Raw genomic sequence first — 23,471 nt, 5'->3', positions numbered from 1 at the left:
CTGGAACGCTAGATGCGCTAGTCTGATAAACGCTATTGCCATGGCAACCAGTAGTACTGTTAGAACACCTACTGACCACATCACAGCACTGAGACTGGAGATAAAATCGGTGTATTGTGTGAAAGCAGAATTAGAAGAAAATTATTGAGGTGTACTGTTCGGATGCTCTAGGTCATTGGTGGCTCAGTGGTAGGTTTCTCACCTACCATGTGGAAAGCCCAGGTTTGACCCCCAGCCACTGGATGCAGTGTTGGTCCCAAGCCCGGATAAAATGGGAGGGTTGTGTCAGGAAGGGCATCCGGTGCCAAGTTGTTTTGCGGACCAGTGGGTCCACTGTGGTGACCCCTCACAGGGAGCAGCCACAACAACTGTTTGGATGCTCTGTTTAATATTTGATACTTTAACAGAATACAAATTATGACATCATGCAAGTTGAAGTGAAAGGGTTAACCGAGTAAGATTTTGATACGTTATCTATAACTAAATGTCGTTGCTCCCTGTTCGGGGTCGCCACAGCGGATCATCTGGTCAGCATATTTGAATTTTGGCACAGGTTCTATGCCAGAAGCCCTTCCTGACAAAACCCTACCATTTGATCCAGGCTTGAGACCGGCACTGAGAGTTAACTCTTAGCTGAGTTAGATCCCTGCCCAGGAATCGAACCCGAGCCATGGCAATGACAGCGCAGGATCCTGAAGCTGGACCACCAGGAGGCTCGTTATCGGCAATTTACTGGTTCAGCAACATGAGCATCATAGCTCAGAGAAACAAACATGTCTGCACTGATTGACCAGATTTGAGGAACCGGTGAAATTCTGTTCTAGAAATTAATATTTAAGAATTGTCACATCTGTAAGAGAAGCATGATTAAATGTGTTGTTTAAAGTGTTTTTTTTCCTGATCGTCCTAAACTCAAAAAGATTTCCATGCTTTTGTTACAGTATATCTAATGCAATAGTTAAGTTTTGTACATTTCTCTCCATCACTCTGATGAATTGCTTCTTTTTCAGTATGAGCTCTGTTCTGGTGTCTTGGTATCCTGGTGTTCTGGTGTTTTGGCATCTTTCTATCCTGATATCCTGGTGCCCATGTGTACTTCTGTCTTGGTTCCCTGGTATTCTGGTGTCTTTGTCTCCTGGTATCCTTGTGTCTTGGTGTACTGGTGTTGTGGTATCCAGGTCTCATCATGTCCTGGTGTCTTGTTGTCCTGGAGTCTTGGTGTCCTGGTGTTGTGGTATCCAGGTCTCTTGGTGTCCTTGTATCCTGGTGTCTTGGTATCCTGGTATCTTGGTGTTCTGCCATCTTTGTATCCTTTTGTCTGTGTGCGCTTCTGTCTTGGTGTCCTGGTGCCCTGGTGTCTTTGTAGCCTGGTACCCTGGTGTCTTGCTGTTGTGGTGTCCTGGTGTCTTGGTGTCCTGGTGTTGTGGTGTCTTGTTGTCTTGATATCCAGGTGCTTTGGTGTCTTGATGTCCTGATATCTTGGTGTCATGGTATCCCGGGGTCTTGGTGTTCTGATATTGTGGTATCCAGGTGTTGTGGTGTCCTGGCATCTTGCTATCCTTACATTCTGGTGTCAGTGTGTACTTCTGTATTGGTGCACTGGTATCTTGTTGTCCTGGTGTCTTGGGTGTCCTGATATCCTTGTGTCTTGTTGTCCTGGAGTCTTGGTGTCCTGGTGTTGTGGTATCCAGGTCTCTTGGTGTCCTTGTATCCTGGTGTCTTGGTATCCTGGTATCTTGGTGTTCTGCCATCTTTATATCCTTTTGTCTGTGTGCACTTCTGTCTTGGTGTCCTGGTGCCCTGGTGTCTTTGTAGCCTGGTACCCTGGAGTCTTGCTGTTGTGGTGTCCTGGTGTCTTGGTGTCCTGGTGTCTTGGTGTTCTGGTGTTGTGGTATCTTGCTGTCCTGATATCCTGGTGCTTTGGTGTCTTGATGTCCTGATATCTTGGTGTCATGGTATCCCGGGGTTTTGGTGTTCTGATATTGTGGCATCCAGGTGTTGTGGTGTCCTGGCATCTTGCTATCCTTATATTCTGGTGCCAGTGTGTACTTCTGTCTTGGTGCACTGGTATCTTGTTGTCCTGGTGTCTTGGGTGTCCTGATATCCTTGTGTCTTGGTGTCCTGGTGTTGTGGTATCCAGGTCTCATCGTGTCTTGGTATCCTGGTATCTTGGTGTTCTGGAATCTTGCTATCCTGATATCCTTGTGCCTGTGTGTACTTCTGTCTTGGTGTCCTTGTATCCTGATGTCTTGGTGCCCTCGTGTCTTGGCACCCTGGTGTCCTGGAGTTCTGTTGTTGTGATGTCCTGGTGTCTTGATGTCCTGATATCTTGGTGTCATGGTATCCAGGGGCCTTGGTGTCCTGATATTGTGGTGTCCTGGCATCTTGCTATCCTGATATCCTGGTGCATGTGTGTCCTTCTTTCTTGGTGTCCTGGTGTCCTGATATCTAGGTCTCTTGGTATCCTGTTATCTTGGTGTCCTGGTCAGGATGGCTGTGGATCCAGGTGCAGATCCAGACGGGAACACATCTCGCCTGATTTTAATACTCTGTGTCGTTTCGTTCCTGCTGCTGGCGGCTCTTTGTGTTCCAGCCTGGAATCATTAATGGTTATGGTAATCTCACGGCTCATTGTATTCTCTCCCACTATATATAGCTTATGAAACGGAAAGCAGCAGAGGATCATTTACAATTTTAACCTCATAAAGTTGTGGTCATTGTATTAAAAAAAAAAAAACCCAATCCTTTGATTTATGACTAGAAACTTCTCTCAGATTTCTCCACCCACTCGTTACAGGACGTTCCATCATCCAGCTCTGACGTTTAAATCCTAAGCCTTGTTTTCTTTTTACCATGTTGTCATTCGTAGTAAAAATAATGAGTTAAATAAAGCTTTATTCCTTCTCTCTTTGACAGTGGGATTGCGTTTTCAAAAAATCCTGTGTTTTTTTTCTTCTCTTTTTCTCTTCAGTCCTAAATCCAGAGGTGAGATGATGTGTATAAAGTGTAGCATAGTGAAACATGAAGCGAGGCGAGGCCCAGCAAGGGCTGCTGTTGTTCTTCTCGAGGCGGGTGTGTTGCCGAGAGTCAGCGCCGGAGGCTGAGCCACGTGCACACGCCACAGAGGCCCTATTGATTCCCTCCAGCCGAGGCCAGGAGACTGTGGGGAGCTGTGTGTGTGTGTGTGTGTGTATGTGTGTGTGTGTGTGTGTGTGTGTGTAAAGTCAACACATTCCTAGAATTCCTGCACTTCCCGTGCTGGAGAGATGTCACAACTTTTCTGCTTTCTGGTGTTTATATTCTCTCTCTCTCTCTCTCTCTCTCTCTGTCGTCATTCTTTCAATTCCATCATCCCTCCATTCTCTCTCTCAACATTCTTGCTCTCCCTGCTCTCTCATTCTCTTTCTGTCTCTTTTCTTCATTCTTTTTGCTTCTCTCTCTCTCTCTGTCTCTCTCTCTCTCTCTCTCTCTCTCTATCTCTCTCTCATTCTCTTCATTCTTTTAGTGTCATCATCCCCCCTCTGTCTAAATCTTTCTCTTTCTGTCCATGTCTGTCTCTCTCTCTCTCTCTCTCTCTCTCTACCCCCTCTCTCTTTCTCTCTGTCATTCTCTTATTTGTTTAGTGCCATCATCCTCTCTTTTCTCTGTCCAACTCTCCCATTCTTTCTCTTTCTGTCTCTCTCTCACTCTCTCTCTCCCTCCTTCCTGCCAACTGACTCCTGCAGTAAATTGCTGCTACTGCGTTTATCCTGACCGCGGGTGTTTATCTGACCCAGCCCCAGGGCGGCCTGAGTGAATCATTTCCCGTACTTTCAGCTCATCTTATCATAATTGGAAGTGCGCAGGAGTCGCATCTGAGCCAGAACGTGCCGTGATTATAGTTTCCCAGTCCAGGAAATTTAGCGTTGAATAAATTAACCTAACCATTGTTGTAGCTCTGATCCTGGCTTTCAACTCGTTTCCATGGAATTCAGACGAGAAACAAAGCCTCCGAATCAAACACAGGAATATTAGCTGGCTAGTTCATGCTATTCATCTGTCTATCTATCCATTCGTCTTTCTATCCGTCTATCTGTCCGTCCATCTGTAATTCTATCTATCTATCTATCTATCTATCTATCTATCTATCTATCTATCTATCTATCTATCTATCTATCCATCCATCCATCCATCCATCCATCCATCCATCCATCTATACATGAGTCTCGCTCATCTGGTTTTCTACTTCTGCTTTATTCGGTTCTTCTGTTAGCCTGAACACATCTTTCTAAAAATTCCCCGAAGGAAAAAGAAAACAGGAGACGGAGTGAAAATATGTGATGTATGCAGTAATACCTCGTGCGTCTCTGAGCTCTGCTTTCCAAATAAACATTTTTGTGCAAGTCAAACAGAATTTTTGGTTTGAGGTCTGGGCAACAAGGCACAGAGGCACTGAGGCTGTGAGGCACAGAGTGTGTATTCATGAAGAGAGGCAACTCCACACACTCCATCACCCTCTTACCCCCCCCACATACCCTCTTACCCCCCCCACCCCTTAGGCCTCTCACTAGGAGTCTTTGCCTCTTGTCCCCGTTGCCATGGCAACTCTGTTTGCATTTCCCAGCGAGCGAGTAGCCCCTCGGCCCGCATCCAGGCTTTTGAATACGGGCTCGCGGGTCAGCCTGCGGAAAAAAGCAGCCGTCTATTCGGGGCGACTCGCCGCGAGCGCCGTTACGGACGCATTTCCGACTGAGCAGAAAGGAAGCAGAAAAAAGAGAAAGAAGAAAACTTGACCCGCGATTCGGCCGTGACTTACAAACTCCACGGTTTAAACCAGCCATTTAATCCAAGTGTCTGAAGAACAAAACGAAGAGGAAACTGAATCTGCTTCACAGAATTTTGAAAGAAATGTGTTAAATTTTTTATTTGCCACAAATTTTAAATTCAGCTTCAGATCAGGAATCAAGCACAGGTTCAGCTGCTGCCATGAAATCTATCAAGAAGCTGAGAAATGATTTATAAAGGGTGGAAGTAACAAAATAAATGAATAAAATCAGGCTAGTCAGTAAAAATAAATAAATAAAAATAAGAGTGAGGAAAGGGTATGGCGTGATACTGCAAGTTTTCAAACAGGTTTCAGAAATACTCAGTTCCACAGACAGAAGCTGGTCAAGTTAAATAATCTCCTACCAGAATCAAACGTGTCCGTCACGTCCGCCGTCCCTTTCCCTCCGGTGAACTGGGTGGGGGATAAACCGGAGATGCTGGCAGTTTGGTGTGACACTTAAACTCCAGACAGAACATTTCCTTTCCGTAACGTTTCCATATTTTATTTAACCCGAGAGTGATCACTACAAAGTGATATGGAAAACCAAATGCAAACCTGTGGGCAGGATGAACTTTTACAGGTTTTAGCGCTCAGAATTTAATTTGGCTTCTAAAAAACATACATGCAGCATACAATATGGCCTCCCAATAAACCAAGACTCTCAAAGATGGCCACCAAATAAATTTATACTCAGTCTTTCCAAGTTAGATACTCAATAAACTTATCATTTTCAAGATGGCCGACCAATAAACTCAGACTTTCCAAGAAGGCCACCCAAATACTTTCCAAGATGGCTGCTTAATAAAATTATAAGTTCCAAGATGACCGCCCCACAAACGCAGACTTTCCAAGATGACAATAAATTAGACTTTCCAAGGCTTCTCAACAAAATAAAACTAAAACATTCAAACTAAAGCTATGTTCTAGGTAACCCCTTATAGATATAACCCCTAATAAATCCCCGCCCATAAACATTAAAATCCGTTGAAGACACCTCAGCTTCAAAATTTACTTGTACCAGTTACGTCCATGTTTACAGAAGGATGTCAACGTTAAATCTAAGACTGACCACACTAACCACTGTTCTGAGAAGATAATCATCCACGCTGGCATTATCACTAGTGTTATTTGGCTAGCTCATTGCTAAGCTGCTTGCTATTGTCTGCTGTTACTGTAATACTCTGTGCTGCAATTTCAGTCCTACATGCTGCAACACTTTAAAGTTCGTCATAAACCAGAACAAATAGCCACTCAGGCAAAGTAGCTGTTTATGAGCTTTATGTGCTCTGAAGGAGCAAGTCATGGATGCCTTTTTTCCACTTCGCTAGCTTTTGGCAGAAAAAAGATGAACAAGGAAGTATCCATGTGTTTTTCTCTCTCCACTTTGCAGCACAGAGAATTAATCAGAAGTCATTTTGAGGTAAGTGGAATGCAGTGATCGCGTAGCCAAGACGTCCGCCTCAATCACGATCACAATCCAGCATTTAGCTACACTGTTCTTGAGCAAGACCCTTAACCCCCCCCTTGCTCCAGGGGCGTTGTATCATGCCTGACCCTGCTCTCTGACCCCCAACCCTTAAGGATGGGATATGCGAAGATGTGCAGTGATGTCTATATGACAAATCAAGGCGACTTGCGTTAGCATCAAAGAAACAACCAGTGCAAACCTGTGAGACCGACGTAGCAACGTTAGCACCAAAGCTCCAGTGCAAACATCTTAGCAGAACTGATTACATATACGGTAATTCGATTTCTCCATGAGGAAGATGACAGGGAATCCCCCGGGCGGGGAAGAGGATGGGGGGGGGTGAGTAATAACGGGATTGAAACAGAGCCATATCTCTGAGCAACACAATGCTGAATAGCTCACCGCTCTCCCGTCTCATGGACTTGATTAAATAATGACGGCGTTTTTCAGCGTGGATTAAATTGGAAACACGAGGCCTGTGATTAGAAACAGAGGCGTTTTGTTGGAGGGGAAAAAAAACAACGCAATGTTCACCGCTCACGTTAAAGCCGATTCTAAAGAGCCGGAAAATATACTGGATAACAAAATGGACCAAACTGGAGCAATGTCACGAGTGGCAGATTTCAGCCTCTTTCATGGAGAAACTCTGTAAATATTTAGGTTTATTATATGACTCTGTTGGCAGAGCGCTCGTAACCAGAATGAATCCAGTCCAAGGTTCCGAGCAGAGGAGCGAGTTTCCATCATCGTGGCAGGAACAAGTGTGAGGAAGTCTTCTGATCATGAGAACCCGGAGCTAAAGCGGAGCATCTGTTTATTTTTAGCTAGCTTTCCCCAGTTCTCCTGATCGTTAGCGGCATCTCTCTAACGTTGTTACTGTCAAAAACGTTTACTCAGAGGTGGAAAAAAACGGACGAGTGCGAGCGCAGAGCCGAAAGCGAAGGAAGCGAGAGCTCTGTACGGAGATTTAGAGTTCACTTGGCAGATTCAGCGTCTCTGGGGTCTTTTTATTAGTTGTAATTTTCCTGATAAATGTTTTGTGCTTCTGGTTTTATTTTTAATCCATTATCCCACACCAGTCATGATCGTAGACACTGAGAGAGAGAGAGAAAGAGAGAGAGAGAGAGAGAGAGAGAGAGAGAACAAAAGAGAGAGTGAGAGAGAAAAAGAGAGAGTGAGAGAGAAAAAGAGAGCTAGAAACATGCAGACAGACAGAAAAAAAGAGAGAGTGAGACACACAGAATGAAAGAAAGAAAGAAAGAAAGAAAGAAAGAAAGAAAGAAAGAAAGAAAGAAAGAAAGAGCAACACAGAAAGTGAGAGACAGAGAGAGAGAGAGAGAGAGAGAGAGAGAGCAGTTTAGTCCCATTTAGACATAATTGTTATTCCTAAGCTGCTGGAACGAATGTCTCAGTCCTCAGCTCTTCTCTCAGTGTGATGGACGAACAGCTGGAGAGACACTGCACATGTGGGAAAGTGTCACTGAGCATCTGGGGCCAAATATCACAGCTGTGGTGCAGCGACACTCATCTCACATTCCTCCACCCTCACTGTCTGAACATTGGGCATCTCCTGTCTCTCTCCCTCAACTCTACTGAACTTTACTGAACTCTACTTTACTGAACTTTAGTATACTGAACTCAACTCGACTATAATGAACTCTACTCAACTCTACTATACTTTACTGAACTCTACTCTACTCTAATCAACTCTAGTATACTTCAATGAAATTTACTCTACTGACCTTTACTGAACTCTACTTAACTCTCCTGTACTTTACTCAAATTTACTGAATCCTTATCAACTCTACTGATTTCTACTCAACTCTACTGTGCTCTAATCAACTCTACTTAACTCCCCAGTACTTTACTCAAATATTCTGTACTCAACTCCCCAGCACTTTACTCACATATACTGGACTCTAATCAATTCTACTGATTTCTACACAACTTGACTCTACTCTAATCAACTCTACTATACTTCAATGAAATTTACTCTACTGACCTTTACTGAACTCTACTTAACTCCCCAGTACTTTACTCACACATACTGAACTCTAATCAACTCTACTGATTTCTACACAACTCTACTGTACTCTAATCAACTCTACTTAACTCCCCAGTACTTTACTCACATATACTGAACTCTAATCAACTCTACTGTACTCTAATCAACTCTATCTATCTATCTATCTATCTATCTATCTATCTATCTATCTATCTATCTATCTATCTATCTATCTATCTATCTATCTATCCATTCATCTCTTTCTTTCTCTCTGTCCAATCATCGAAACGAAACAGAAGGTATAACTGTGAGAAGAGAAGAGAAGAGAAGAGAAGAGAAGAGAAGAGAAGAGAAGAGAAGAGAAGAGAAGAGAAGAGAAGAGAAACATGAAGCCAGTAAATGACGGATGACTTATTTGTTTTTTTCTCAAGAACTTGGAGTGGAAACTCACAGGATGTAGTGGTGAAAAACCAGAGCGTAGAAATGAATAAAAAAAGTCTCAGACACACACACACACACACATGCATTTTGGGAACTATTTGCACCAGCGTAAGAGTTTCTCTGAAAGCGATCCTCTGCAGCTGTCTTCATGTGCGGAACAAAAACACCAGATTCCTCAGAAACATTTTTCCTTTTCTTTCTTTTTCATTTTTTGAAAAATTTTCACTGAAACTCAGAGAGAGAGAGAGAGAGAGAGAGAGAGAGAGAGAGAGCGCTCTCTGAGGCTCAGGGCAGCCCAGGACTCACACTTCTGTACAAAATAAAAAGCAGGGGTTTGTTTTCTTCTTCTTCTTTAATGTTTTTTGTCATGAGACACAAACTGTGTGTGAAAAAAAAATAAAATAAAAAATTAAGAACTGTACAAACAAGCTTTTTACAAAAGCAACAGACTTCCATTACAATGTTTTCACATTTTTTTAAACACATTTAAACACACGTGCTACATCGCTTCAATTTTTTGAATCAGAACATCTGGGTTTGTTTGTTTTTGTTTTACGCTCTCAGGGGAAGAGTCTGATGTGTGTGTATTTTTGTGATGTGATGTGAGGCTCAGTTCGTGTCCACGTGACAGGGGTTGGTCCCCCGCGCCTCTGCTTCCTGGTATGTCCTGAGGAAGTCGGCGTATCTGGGTGCGCAGGCAAGCCAGGCCTGGCCGAAGCGCACGGTTCCGGTGAAGAGGAAGTCTCCGTGGCCGGGTCTCACTCCGCACTGCAGCGGCATTAGGAGCTTCCCTGTCCACATCTTCACACGTCCACCGGTCTGCGTGAACACCTCGCTCTTCTGCCTGTACACACGTGAGAGAGTCACGCCCACCGATGTCTGATCCTCCTCCTCTTCCTCCTGCACGCCGAGGATGCTGCCACGCCCCACTACACACACACAACATAAACGTCTATTAACGCAATCCATCATACACCACATTCTGCATTCTGATGAAGGTGTTGATTCATTTTCCCAAAGAGCTCAGGTTTATAATCTATCTATCTATCTATCTATCTATCTATCTATCTATCTATCTATCTATCTATCTATCTATCTATCTATCTATCTATCTATCTATCTATCTGTCTGTCTATCCGTCCGTCCGTCCGTCCGTCCGTCCACCCACATTGAATGATCTTTAGTCCTTCAATTCTGATTTACTGCTCAGGTTGAGGAAGTGATGCTTACCGAAATCACTCGTGCAGACGGACAGGAGCAACTCCGCTTCAGAGCAGGGTTGACACGGGGCTGGAGAGAGAGAGAGAGAGAGAGAGAGAGGTGAGAAACAGACACAAATACATTTCAATCAACATTTCCTTCAAGTTAATCTGTCAGTGCTCATATCTTGATGTTCACACACAGACACACACACACACACTGATCCACAGACATCCTGAATTCCATAAAAGAAAATTTTTATTTCAAAACCGTTCAACAATAACCTGAAGCATGTTTAAAACATTTGTCTGGTCACAGGCGAGCGAGCGTGAACGCAAGAAATCACGTCAGATAGAGCATTTTAAACTCGGACCTGAGATCCATTCGGAAAGTTTTAAAAAAGAGAGACTGGATGCTTTCAGCAGGCGTGAGGGGATTTTTTTTTATGACCGAGACTCAGACTCAGGCTGAAGAAACCGGATGCTGGAGCTGCTGATGGGACGGTTTAGGAGCCGCTGTGTTCAGGATGTGTGTAAAGACTGCTCTCTCAGCAGAAGCACCACGAGGCTGTGGTTCAGTGGGGAGACGCTCTGTTCCTCACCAAAAACACACACTGTTGGTGCAGGTGGGCGAGGGAGAGGGGTGAAGGTCGAGGGCGAGGGCTTTCAAAACAACGTGTGGAGGAGGGGAGGGGGAACATGGGGCACGACTTAATGAGTTTACGATGGCAGGAGAGACCGGGGCTCGTAAATCAGAGACTGGCGAAGAGAGAGAGAGAGAGAGACAGAGAGAGAGTGTGTTTGCTCTTCACTCCTTCTCATTGCCTCTCAAAGTGAGCAAGGTGGGCGTGTCTTCAGAGACCTGTAGCAAACATCCAACCAAAAGGGTCACTTGCTGTCGCAACCCTCCGGGGTCAAAGGTCACCCAGGCGTGCGTTTGAGCAACATCTCTGCCGGCTTTGATCTCCCGAACTTCTGGAGCGCTCGCTGGCGTGGCGTCTTTAAAAGGAACCGCAGGAATGGACAAGGATCTGAGTCAGCTACGCAGGCTAAACCACTTCACAGAGCGGCGGGGGGAGAGACGGGAGCAGCGAAACATCTGCGTGCTGCCGCATTCCTCTCTAATGGACTGAAGCTTTCTTTTCTTCTTTGCGAGCTCCGTTCCACTCAAGACCACTTCAGACAGAGGAGGATGAGGAAAAGAGAGACGGAACAAAGCAGAAGAAGAAGAGGATAAAATATCCTCCGCACATCTGGAGAGGGACCGCGTTCCACAACTCGGGGTTCTCGCACAGCAGGTCAGGGGCTCGGCAGATGAGGAAAGACAACAGAGTGATCGAGGAAAGAAAAACAGGTCACTTTACAACGCCGACGTGAGACGGGATCAGCTTTCACACACCAGGGACTCCGGCAGAATTGGCAGAATTTATTTTAAGCAATAAATGAAAACAGAGAACATCTGGACCAAAAGTGGGCTACGTTACAGGTGACGCTGATGACGTACCGCATCCCTGGGTACCTGCTAAAGACTACAAACTGCTCAGACGCCACTGAAGTGCAGTTAAGCGTCATGTTTAGTCCGCGAGAGAGAAACACTTCCTCAAGACAGCAGACCTGTTGAGTTCTGTTGATCAGCCTGATGTTAAAAATCTGCCCAGTGCAACCTGAATCCCGTTTAAAGCTGCTGGCCTGATTGCAGAGCACGCAAACTGCTGCGCTACACATTCTCCACTCCGCCCCTCAGCCAGTCATCAGTTCCAGGTTGACACGTAGAGAACAAAGCGCGCGCTAAAACCCAACACGTGTTTGCTTTGGAGCTGGAATAATAACAGCGTCTGTGTGTGAAGTCTGGCAGGTACGGCGGGAAACGCCGCGCTTTTAACAATCAACTCTCAGAGAGGAAAAACTCCTCCCCCACACAGTAATCCACACCCCTTCCTCAAAACCCTGATCCAAACCCCTCCCCCAACACGCTCATCCAAACCCCTACCCCGACACTTTGATCCAAACCCCTCCCCAACACCCTGATATACACCCCTCCCCTAACACTCTGATCCAAACCCCTCCCCAACACCCTGATCTACACCCCTCCCCCAACACGCTGATCCACACCCCTCCCCTAACACCCTCATCTACACCACTCCCCCAACACCCTGATCCACACCCCGATCCATACCCCTCCCAGAACACACTGATCCAAACCTCTTCCCAACACCCTGATCCACACCCCTCCCCCAACACCCTGATCCACACCCCTCCCCTAACACTCTGATCTACACCCCTCCCCAACACTCTGATCTACACCCCTCCCCAACACCCTGATCCACACCCCTCCCCCAACACCCTGATCCACACCCCTCCCCCAACACCCTGATCCACACCCCTCCCCCACCACTCTAATCCAAACTCCTGCCCTTGCCTCACACCACTTCCTCATGCCCTGATCCACACCCCTCCCCCACCACCCTGATCCATATCCCTCCCTCAACACTCTGTTCTACACCCCTCCCCCACCACCCTGATCCACACCATTCCCCCATACACTGACCAAAAGGTCGCTTAAGGGCTCTGCATGTGCAAATAAAGCGTGTTTTATATTTCTGTTCATAAGACTTTATGAACACCTATGACAAGACATTGTGTTATAATGCCACTATGAGTTATGTATATGTTTTCTCAGACTTTAAACTATACTATCATGATATGTATAACTTTTATAACACTTTAATGCCATGTCCAATTAAAATCAGGTCCAGCTGACATCAAAAAGAGCTAAAGTAGTCTTTTTGACAGGTGATGTCTTTACAGAGGTTTGTGCAGATTCATGTTAGTTGTCATTACAGGCTTATGTAGGTCTTATGTCTTAAAACCTAAAACCTAGATTTTTACAGATTCTTATCAGACTAAGTCTGGTTATGATGTTCAACATACCTGATCATTTCTACTATATCGAGTCTACTATAATGCACCAGTGTTCTGAGCTGGAAAAGTCAGGTGTTATAATGTCCTAAAGTCATGCCATATGTCAAGGAAGCAACAACAGTATGTCAACTCAAATCAAGTTTATGAACAGAAGCCTTTGTGACTGGTGATGCATGTAGGATGAAGTTTTTCTGATGCTTCCACAGACTTGCAGAGAGCTTATGTAGGTCTTACGTAGCCCTATGAACATCCATGTAAAAGTTGCAGGTTCTTACATTTCAAAGACAAAGAAAAATCCACGCAGTCACTGACTGAATCTTAAAGTCAGTTGTTGTATAGTAGCATTCTTATGTCATGTGTTATAACCCACTATGTAGCCCTATGAAGCACAGACAGCAGCGTGTCCTTACCTATGAGTGACTGAGGATCGGCTCCGGGCCGGTGGTTGACCAGCTCGTACTGGAAGACTGTGATCCTCCGGCTGATGTCTCTCTGAGGCACGGCCTCGATGAACAACGCCCCCTCCTGGATGCCGAAGCAGTGCACTTTGCCCTCGGCCTGCTGGGCCTCGCGGAGAAGTAGGCGGAGTTTACCCATCCGCTCCAGGTAGACATGGGTGCCACTGGATTCGCGGGACGGTTTGATGCACACCGAGAGGTGGGCGGCGGCCGGAGATGCCATGTTGGGCCGCAGGTTGACGATGATGGCGCCAGTGGGGTAAAGCCACTCGAGAGAACCTTGGGAGCAGCGCAGGTACACCTGCTCCACGTCACGGGCGTGACCTTCATGGGTCAAACCACTGCCAGAAAGAGGGGGGGGAGGGGGTCAGATCAAAATATCACTATATTTAAATATAAATATATAAAAAACTACAAACAGTACAACAAAAGACTTTTTATTATTTTTGTATTATTATTATATTGTAATTTTTATATTATTATTATTATTATTGTATTTTATTATTAAAAATATTTTTAAACAAAAAATATTTAAATATTAAATATAAAAATATTTATAAGTAAATATATAATTAAAAAATATATAAATATATTAAATAAAAATATGAAATATAAAATATTTTATTTTATTATTACAAAATAAAATAATATAAATATAAAAAATAAATATAAAATAAAAATATAAAATAAATAATAATTCAAATAAAAAACAGTATTACTAAATAAATAAAACTGCAAACTGATAATGTTAAATATTCACGAAAAAAATATAATTTTTTTTACATAGTTTGTTTCAGTTTCGTGAATTTTCTTTCTTTTTTTCCAGAATAAAACAGAACACTCAGAGTAAATGTCAGGAACAGCTGGACAGTTCCCTGCCAGGCCCAGAGAGGGCGCTGGCAGGTGAACCTTGGAAGCCTGCTTCTTTGTGTGTCTTTTGTTATGCCCTTCTTATTGTTCCTATCCAGATTGTGTCACCTGTATCCCATTAGCCCTAATGTCTACCCCTATAAATAGGGATCCTTGTGTTTGTGTCCTTGTCCATGATTGTTATCTGTACCGTGGTTTCTGTTGGGGTTTTGTTTGCTAGGTTCCATGTCCAAGCTAAGGTCTAGGTTTTGTTTTTGTTTTGTTTAGTTAACCACACCATGTCTAGTGTTACGTTTGTTTCCCTATGTCGCATCTTAAATGTAATAAAAGCAGTGCTTCGCTGAATCCTGCGCATGGGTCTCATTACACCGTGTGCTGGCGTGCGCACACACACCACGGGCGTCTGGGGTCGAGCCCCGCATAGGGTGGGGGTCCCAGACGTTACAGTAAAATGCACAGATTCACCTTGTTCGGTCAGCTGATTGTTCCTGATGTATAATTGAAATTTCATAGACATGTTATTTTCGTCACATCTCCGTCCTCCAGGAAGAAAAAACCCGGAATATTCAGTATGAAATTACGCTTGGGTGTCCGATCAGCACTCGTTACTGTGAGAAACTTAGGACTCGGACAGTTGGTGAAATCAGACCCGAAGACCAAAACGTTTATCATCTGGCTCTGTTCACTCGGTCCTCCAGAAATCCAAGCTAATCCTCTTTAAAGGGAATTTGTTAGAGAATCCACTGAGAACTCTGACTGGATTTCCAGCTTTTTTGTGGTTGTGTGCTTCGGATAAGCTGCAGGAGTTTTTTTTCCTAGTTTTTTGTGCTTTTTTTTCAGAAAACTACTCGTATTAATAAAACTGCAACTCACACGTGAGCAGAAGAGGGATTCGGCTGAACCTGTGGTGGTGATGACTTTTCTACAGAACAAATCTGTAGAAAATCAGCTTCATTTTATTTATTTATTTATTTATTTTTATTTTTTTTTCGGGAATTTGTTTGCTTCTGTGTTAATTTCTGAAAAAGAGCAAGACAGACAGAGAGAGAGAGAGAGAGAGAGAGAGAGAGACAAAAACAGACAAAGAGAGAGACAGACAGACACAGAGAGATGATAGAAACAGTGATATATAGAGAGAGAGAGAGAAACAGAAGAACAGACAGAGACCAAGAGTGAGACAGACTAAGAGAAACAGACTAAGAGAGAGAGAGACAGAGAGAGAGAGAGAGAGAGACAGAGAGACAGAGAGACTCATGCTCCACACACAGGAACAGAAGAAGGATTCAGCTTTTCGGAACAAATCTGTAGAAAATTTTATTTTTATTTTTATTTCGTTTTTTCCAGAGTTTGTTTGCTTTTTTGTGTTAATTTCCCTGACGGATAAATCACCAAATCCCTGCAGGGATGGAATTCTGGTGTGTAGCTTGGATTGAATTTTTTTTTTTATAAATTAATAAAATCCATATATAAATCCATTATGATCCATATAAACCCGATCTGATCTGATCTGCTACGTGATCCTCAGACACATCAAAACCCATGTTCTGTCTCTTTCTGAAGGATGTGTTCATTCAGCAGTGGGGCAACGTGTAAAATGTGCATTTGAACATTTCAGACTCGTCCCCCGTCGTCACGCCTCCACATTTCATCACTCCTGCACTGGATGGTGTAACATTCTGAAGAAACTCCACCAAAAAAAAAAACAACCTCTCTCCTACACTGTCCAACTACAGATTCAGGGATTGTTCCGATTACATTTTAAAGTGGATGTGGTCATTTCATCAGAGCAAGAGAGAGAGAGAGAGAGAGAGAGAGAGAGAGAGAGAGAGAGTCATAGAGTGAGACAGAGAGAATACAAGAAACAGAGAAAAACGGACTAAGAAAGAGAGAGAGAAACAGAGTGAGAGAGACCAGACTAAGAAAGAGAAAAAGAGAGCAAGAGACAGACAGAGAGAGAAACAGAAAAACAGACAGAAAGAGATATAAAGAGTGACAGAGAGAGTAAGACAAACAGAGAAAGACAGAGAGAGAGAGACAGAGTGAGAGATAGAGAGAGAAAAACATACTGAGAGAGACAGACAGAGAGAGAGAGAGAGAGAGAGAGAGAGAGAGAGAGGAACAAACAGAAAAACAGACAAACACAAAGAGTGAGACAGAGAGTCTAAGAGAAACAGACTGAGAGATAGAGAGAGAGAGAGAGAGAGAGAGAGTGAGTGAGTGAGAGAGATTAATCCCATGATTCCGGAGACAGACTTGGACACTGGATGTGAGTACTTGACTCTGACTGGTAATTTTCTCTGACCGACTCATCGTCCCCACCGGTCAGAGAATACACTCAGCTTCACTTGGGTGTTTTTTAACGAATCTCTCGGCTTCAAAGAAAACCTCTGGGCTTTAGATAAATCGCTCGGAGTCTGAATCCAAGGCCTGAGGATCGTCTCTGCCGCACAAAGAATGTGCTTAATAACTTTAATAGCCTCATATCCTCTGGCACCAGGTGTTACGACTGCCTGCGTAGCTACTGCGTGACCGTCACGTGCGGCTAACACTCAAGGAAGATTAGTGCTGGGCCGAGATCAGATTCCCATTCTTTTGATTCCCTTACAAATTAAAAATTAAATATTTTAAAGGAGCTGTATGTAATCCTTAGTGTAGGTGATTAGCAACTGTGACAAAATCAATGACAAAGTATTGTTTAAATATTACATATGGCACCTTTAAGCACCTTCACCCTCATGTCAGCAGAAATCTATACATTATGTTTAATTTTCTAAATAAACACAAACCCCTCAAATAAAGAAGTAAGCCAAATATCTGACTCATTAGAAGATTTTTGAAGGATTATTACAGATCTTGTTTTTCTTCAGCGCTTTAAAAAACAGTTACATACTGCCCCTTTAAACCACCACTGTGGAAGGATCTCTAGCCTTAAAATACGACATGAGACCAAACATCATCTAGTCATCTTCATCTGAATTCAATGTATCACTTATATCTATCAGGTCTATTTCTGGCCCTGAAAAAAGAAAGAAGAAAACAGAAGGCAGAAATAAAGTATTTAAATACATGAAGCAGCTAAAACCGAACCTCTAAGCTAGTCTCATGACTATAAGGTTATTAAAGGTCTGCTAGGGCTTTTAAAAAAGTTTCATACTGTCCCTTTAAACATCATTCTAGACATTATCACAACACTGTGGAATGATCTCCACATCCTAAAATACAACATGAGTCCAAACATCATCTAGTCATCTTCATCTGAATTCAATGTGTCACTTATATCTATCAGGTCTATTTCTGGCCCTGAAAAAAAAGAAGAAAACAGAAGGCAGAAATAAAATATTTTAAATATATTAAGCAGCTAAAACCGAACCTCTAAGCTAGTCTCCAAATGATAGGATTGTTACAGGTCTGCTAACGCTTTAAAAAAAAAGTTACATACAGCCCCTTTAAACAGCGTACACGTTCTTTAGTCGACATTTTTCTGCTAAACAGTAAATAGTATAGCACTGTATTGATATAATATTTTTCCCTAAAGTGCCTGTTTTCTCAGTGACTCTCCGGCAGCCTCGGAGACTGGCGCGCGGCCGCGGCTCGGATTTTTGAAACTCGAGTCAATGAATCCCGGAGCAGCACAAGCCACCGGCGCATGGGGCGAGCGCTGAAACAGTAGCCGCGTCTCCAGAGCATGCAAGTGCAAATGCAGGTCACGCACCGCTCCTCCCCTCGCTTTCTGCCTCCTCAAAGAGACTGGAAGCCCCCCGGCCTGCCAAAAAAAAAAAAAAAAAAGAAGAAGAAGAGAGAGAGAGAAGAAAAAAAAGAGGAGCCTCTTAACTGCTTCAGTAATGCATCCCCCACTCTCTCTCTCTCTCTCTCTCTCTCTCTCTCTCTGTCTGTCTCTCTCTCTCAGTCTGTTTTTTTCTCTCTCTCTCTCTACCTCTCTTTCTCAGTCTCTCTCTCTCTCTCTCTCTCTCAGTTTGTTTCTCTCTCTCTGTCTTTCTCTCTCTCGTTCTATGTCTCTCTCTCTCAGTCTGTTTCTCTCTCTCAGTCTGTTTCTCTCTCTCTGTCTCTCTCCCTCTCTCTTTCAGTCTATGTCTCTCTCTCTGTCTGTTTTTCTCTCTGCCTCTCTCCCTCTCAGTCTCTCTCCCTCTCTCTCTCTCTCTCTCAGTCTATGTCTCTCTCTTCCTCTCTTTTAGTCTGCCCCCTTCTCTCAACCTCTCAGTCTATGTCCCTCTCTCTCTCTCTCTCTCTCTCTCTCGATCTCTGTCTCTCTGAACCCATGGCTCACTTTCAGCTCAGAACCATCTGCCTCAGGCTGAGCTCAGGGTCCAGGTCCGATTGAGAATGAAACAGTAACGTGGCACATGTGCAACACAGAGTCCCTGAGCGGCAAGTCTTTAATCAGGAGAGTCACGTCAGGAGACCGAGCTCAGTAATGAGAGACTGGCGTACAGCCCGGCTGATCAACACCACATTACCGACCCGCAGCTAAGAATCACTCCTTCTTCTCCTCCTCCTTCTCCTCATGCTCTACTCTTTCTTCTCCTCCTCTTTCTCCTTCTTCTTCTAACTACAGATTCATTAAAGTCATCAACGAAGCGACACAGACAATAAAAAGCTGCATTTTACTGCTTTAACGCTCTCTCCTATTATTTCCGATCATTTATGACGTCACAACTTATCTTATAGCTCCATATCTCCGGCTCAAGCAATAAAACACAAACACAAAGTTCTTCCTTCCTTTTCACGAAGTATCAAGCTCTCGGCTGCCGAGTGTTACGCCTAACAGACGATTAAAACCTCCGACAAACCTCGCTCTCACAGTTTCACCCTAGTTACTGATTCATCTGCTGTAGTTACTGAGTAATACACTCTACAATAAATACATCCAGGATACATCCACCAGGTTAGAGGGGTTTATAGTCTCTCAAAAATAAAAAGAAGTAGATGAAACAAGCCGATTCAGACAAAACTAAAGCAATAAAAAATGTGAGGAGTATGAATCTGTAAGAGTTAATGAATAATAAAGAAAGAAAGGGTTTAAAGGGTTAAATCACCGGGGAAGAAGAAAAATAAGAGTTGCAAATAATGAAAAATAAAGAAGAGACTAGAAAAAAAACTCTTCTTCATTATATTATCAAATAAGTTAATAAATAAATAAATATTTGATTATTTTTATAATACATTTTATTATTATTATTATTATTATTATTATTATTATTACTATTGAAATATATTATTTTAATAAATATTTAAGTATAAGTGGGTGTATGTATAATTTAATATAATAAAAATAAAAATATTTGTAAATATCTTTTAAAATAAATATTTAGATATGAGCATGTGTATGTATAATTTTTAATATATATAAAATATTTGTAAATATGATTTTATTATGAACACATAATTATAATTTTATTATAAACACAATATAAACATAGCTTTGTCCTAGGTAATAAAAATTAGACAGATTTTTTACTACAAATAAATAAATTGTAAAACATTATTAAAACTACAAATAAAACTATTACTAATAATAACAGTTGGTTGTTTTTTATTGTTTTTGCTGTAGACGTAATTTAAAAATATTTTATGAAATAATTGACCCCCACCTTCCCCTCCAGCTGCACTCGTCGCTGGAGTACTGCGCTGCAGCGGGGCGGCACAGCGCGACAGCCGACAGGAAGTGCGCCACCAGCGGCCACAGCATGACGGACGCACCGCTGATCCCCCTGCGCCGACTCGCCTTCTGCTGCGTTCTCACAGACACTGAAGGAATCCACGCGCCATTAGTTCCGCTACATCGCGCTCCGGGGTTATCCGTCCACGCGTCGCTTTAGGATGCACCGAGAGAGAGCCGTGATGCACCCTCCCCCGGGTCCGGTGTGTGTGTGTGTGTGTCTGTCTCTTCCCGTGGATCTCCGTTACTCCATTTCGTTGTGCACGAGAGCCTCTCCGCCTGTCCGCGCGCCGAGCTCGAGAACTTCAGCTCGAATTCCACACAGCGCGAGGAGCTCAATTTATCCAAAGCCCCGCCCCCGCCCCCGCCCCCCTCTGCACGGCGCGCGCCTGCACATGCGCACTCTCCTGATGCCGTTTTTTTTTCCACAGTGAAACGTTTCAGATTGATGAAAATGATGAACTGTGGAACTTCATTAACCCACGAAGAAGAACTTCACTCCACTCCACACTCCACTCCACTCCACTCCACTCCACTCCACACTCCACCACTCCACTCCACTCCACACTCCACTCCACTCCACTCCACTCCACACTCCACTCCACTCCACACTCCACTCCACACTCCACTCCACTCCACTCCACTCCACTCCACTCCACACTCCACTCCACACTCCACTCCACTCCACTCCACACTCCACTCCACACTCCACTCCACTCCACACTCCACTCCACTCCACCACCCACACCCACTCCACTCCACCCACACTCCACTCCACACTCCACTCCACTCCACACTCCACTCCACTCCACTCCACACCACCCACACCCACCCACTCCACTCCACCCACTCCACACACCCACTCCACCCACTCCACACTCCCACTCCACTCCACACTCCACTCCAGACTCCACCCACTCCACTCCACACTCCACTCCACTCCACTCCACTCCACTCCCACTCCACTCCACTCCACCCACACTCCACTCACTCCACTCCACTCCACTCCCCTCCACTCCACACTCCACTCCACTCCACCCACTCCACACTCCACACACACACTCACTCCACTCCACTCCACTCTCCCACCCACCCACCCACACTCCACTCCACTCCACCCACTCCACACTCCACTCCACTCCACTCCACTCCACACCCACTCCACTCCACACTCCACTCCACCACTCCACTCCACTCCACACTCCACTCCACTCCACTCCACTCCACTCCACACTCCACTCACTCCACTCCACACCCACTCAATCCACTCCACTCCCACTCCACATTCCACTCCACTCCACTCCACACTCCACTCCACTCCACTCCACACTCCACACTCCACTCCACTCCACTCACCCACTCCACTCCACACCCACTCCACCCACTCCACACTCACTCCACACTCCACTCCACTCCACTCCACTCCACTCACTCCACTCCACACACTCCCACACTCCACTCCACTCCACACTCCACTCCACTCACTCCACTCCCCACTCCACTCCACTCCACCCACTCCACTCCACACTCACTCCACACTCCACTCCACTCCACACTCCACTCCACTCCACTCCACTCCACTCCACTCCACTCCACTCCACTCCACACTCCACTCCACTCCACACTCCACTCCACTCCACTCCACTCCACACTCCACCACTCCACTCCACTCCACACTCCACTCCACTCCACTCCACACTCCACTCCACTCCACTCCACACTCCACTCCACTCCACTCCACTCCACTCCACACTCCACTCCACTCCACTCCACTCCACTCCACACTCCACTCCACTCCACTCCACTCCACTCCACTCCACTCCACACTCCACTCCACTCCACTCCACTCCACTCCACACTCCACTCCACTCCACACTCCACTCCACTCCACTCCACTCCACTCCACTCCACACTCCACTCCACACTCCACTCCACTCCACTCCACACTCCACTCCACTCCACTCCACTCCACTCCACTCCACTCCACACTCCACTCCACTCCACTCCACACTCCACTCCACACTCCACTCCACTCCACTCCACTCCACACTCCACTCCACACTCCACTCCACTCCACTCCACTCCACTCCACTCCACACTCCACTCCACACTCCACTCCACACTCCACTCCACTCCACTCCACACTCCACTCCACACTCCACTCCACACTCCACTCCACTCCACTCCACACTCCACTCCACTCCACTCCACTCCACTCCACTCCACACTCCACTCCACTCCACTCCACTCCACACTCCACTCCACTCCACTCCACTCCACACTCCACTCCACTCCACTCCACTCCACTCCACTCCACTCCACACTCCACTCTCCACTCCACACTCCACTCCACACTCCACACTACTCTCCACTCCACTCTCCACTCCACACTCCACACTCCACACTCCACACTCCACTCCACACTCCACTCTCTATTCCACACTCCACTCCACACTCCAGTCCACTCTACTCCACTCTCCACTCCACAATCCACTCCACTCCACACTCCACACTCCACTCTCCACTCTCCAGTCCACTCCACACTCCACACCACACTCCACACCACTCTCCACTCCCCTCCACTCCCCACTCCACTCCACTCCCCTCCACTCCACACTCCACTCCACTCCACTCCACTCCACTCCACTCCACACTCCACTCCACACTCCACACTCCACTCCACACTCCACTCCACACTCCACTCCACTCCACTCCACACTCCACTCCACTCCACACTCCACTCCACTCCACACTTCACTCCACTCCACTCCACTCCACACTCCACTCCACTCCACTCCACTCCACACTCCACTTTCCACTCCACTCCACACTCCACTCCACTCCACTCCACTCCACTCCACTCCACACTTCACTCCACTCCACTCCACTCCACTCCACACTCCACTTTCCACTCCACTCCACACTTCACTCCACTCCACTCCACACTCCACTTTCCACTCCACTCCACTCCACACTCCACTCCACTCCACACTCCACTTTCCACTCCACTCCACACTCCACTCCACTCCACTCCACACTCCACACTCCACTCCACTCCACACTCCACTCCACTCCACTCCACTCCACTCCACTCCACTCCACTCCACTCCACACTCCACTCCACTCCACTCCACTCCACTCCACACTCCACTCCACTCCACTCCACTCCACACTCCACTCCACACTCCACTCCACTCCACACTCCACTCCACTCCACTCCACTCCACTCCCACTCCACACACTCCACTCCACCCCACTTCACCACTCCACTCCACTCTACACTCTACTCCACTCCACTCCACACTCCACTCCACTCCACTCCACTCCACTCCACACTCCACTCCACACTCCACTCCACACTCCACCACTCCACTCCACTCCACACTCCACTCCACACTCCACTCCACTCCACTCCACACTCCACTCCACTCCACTCCACTCCACACTCCACTCTCCACTCCACACTCCACGCTCCACTCCACACTCCACTCCACTCCACTCTCGACTCCCCACTCCACTCAACACTCCACTCCACCCTCTGCACTCCCCACTCCACTCAACACTCCACTCCACTCCACTCCACTACACTCACACACTCCACTCCACACTCCACTCCACTCCACA

The 23,471-nt window shown here is 45.5% G+C and overlaps 1 protein-coding gene across 1 annotated transcript; it reads right to left on the bottom strand.

The window, feature by feature from the left end:
* Window positions 1-9,054: 9,054 nt before the first annotated feature.
* Window positions 9,055-20,172, bottom strand: metrnla (meteorin like, glial cell differentiation regulator a). Its single transcript, XM_058377950.1, has 4 exons — window positions 19,780-20,172; window positions 13,253-13,641; window positions 9,952-10,011; window positions 9,055-9,650 (listed from the first exon to the last, which is right to left on the bottom strand). The coding sequence occupies exons 1-4, from the start codon at window positions 19,875-19,877 to the stop codon at window positions 9,331-9,333; spliced, it is 867 nt and encodes a 288-aa protein (XP_058233933.1). The 5' UTR covers window positions 19,878-20,172; the 3' UTR covers window positions 9,055-9,330.
* Window positions 20,173-23,471: the final 3,299 nt, after the last annotated feature.

This window comes from Hemibagrus wyckioides, linkage group LG24 (assembly GCF_019097595.1).
Source record: "Hemibagrus wyckioides isolate EC202008001 linkage group LG24, SWU_Hwy_1.0, whole genome shotgun sequence".
Classification (NCBI taxonomy): domain Eukaryota; kingdom Metazoa; phylum Chordata; class Actinopteri; order Siluriformes; family Bagridae; genus Hemibagrus; species Hemibagrus wyckioides.
The sequence above is the reverse complement of the archived record's forward strand: the minus strand, read 5'-3'. Positions and strand labels throughout refer to the sequence as shown.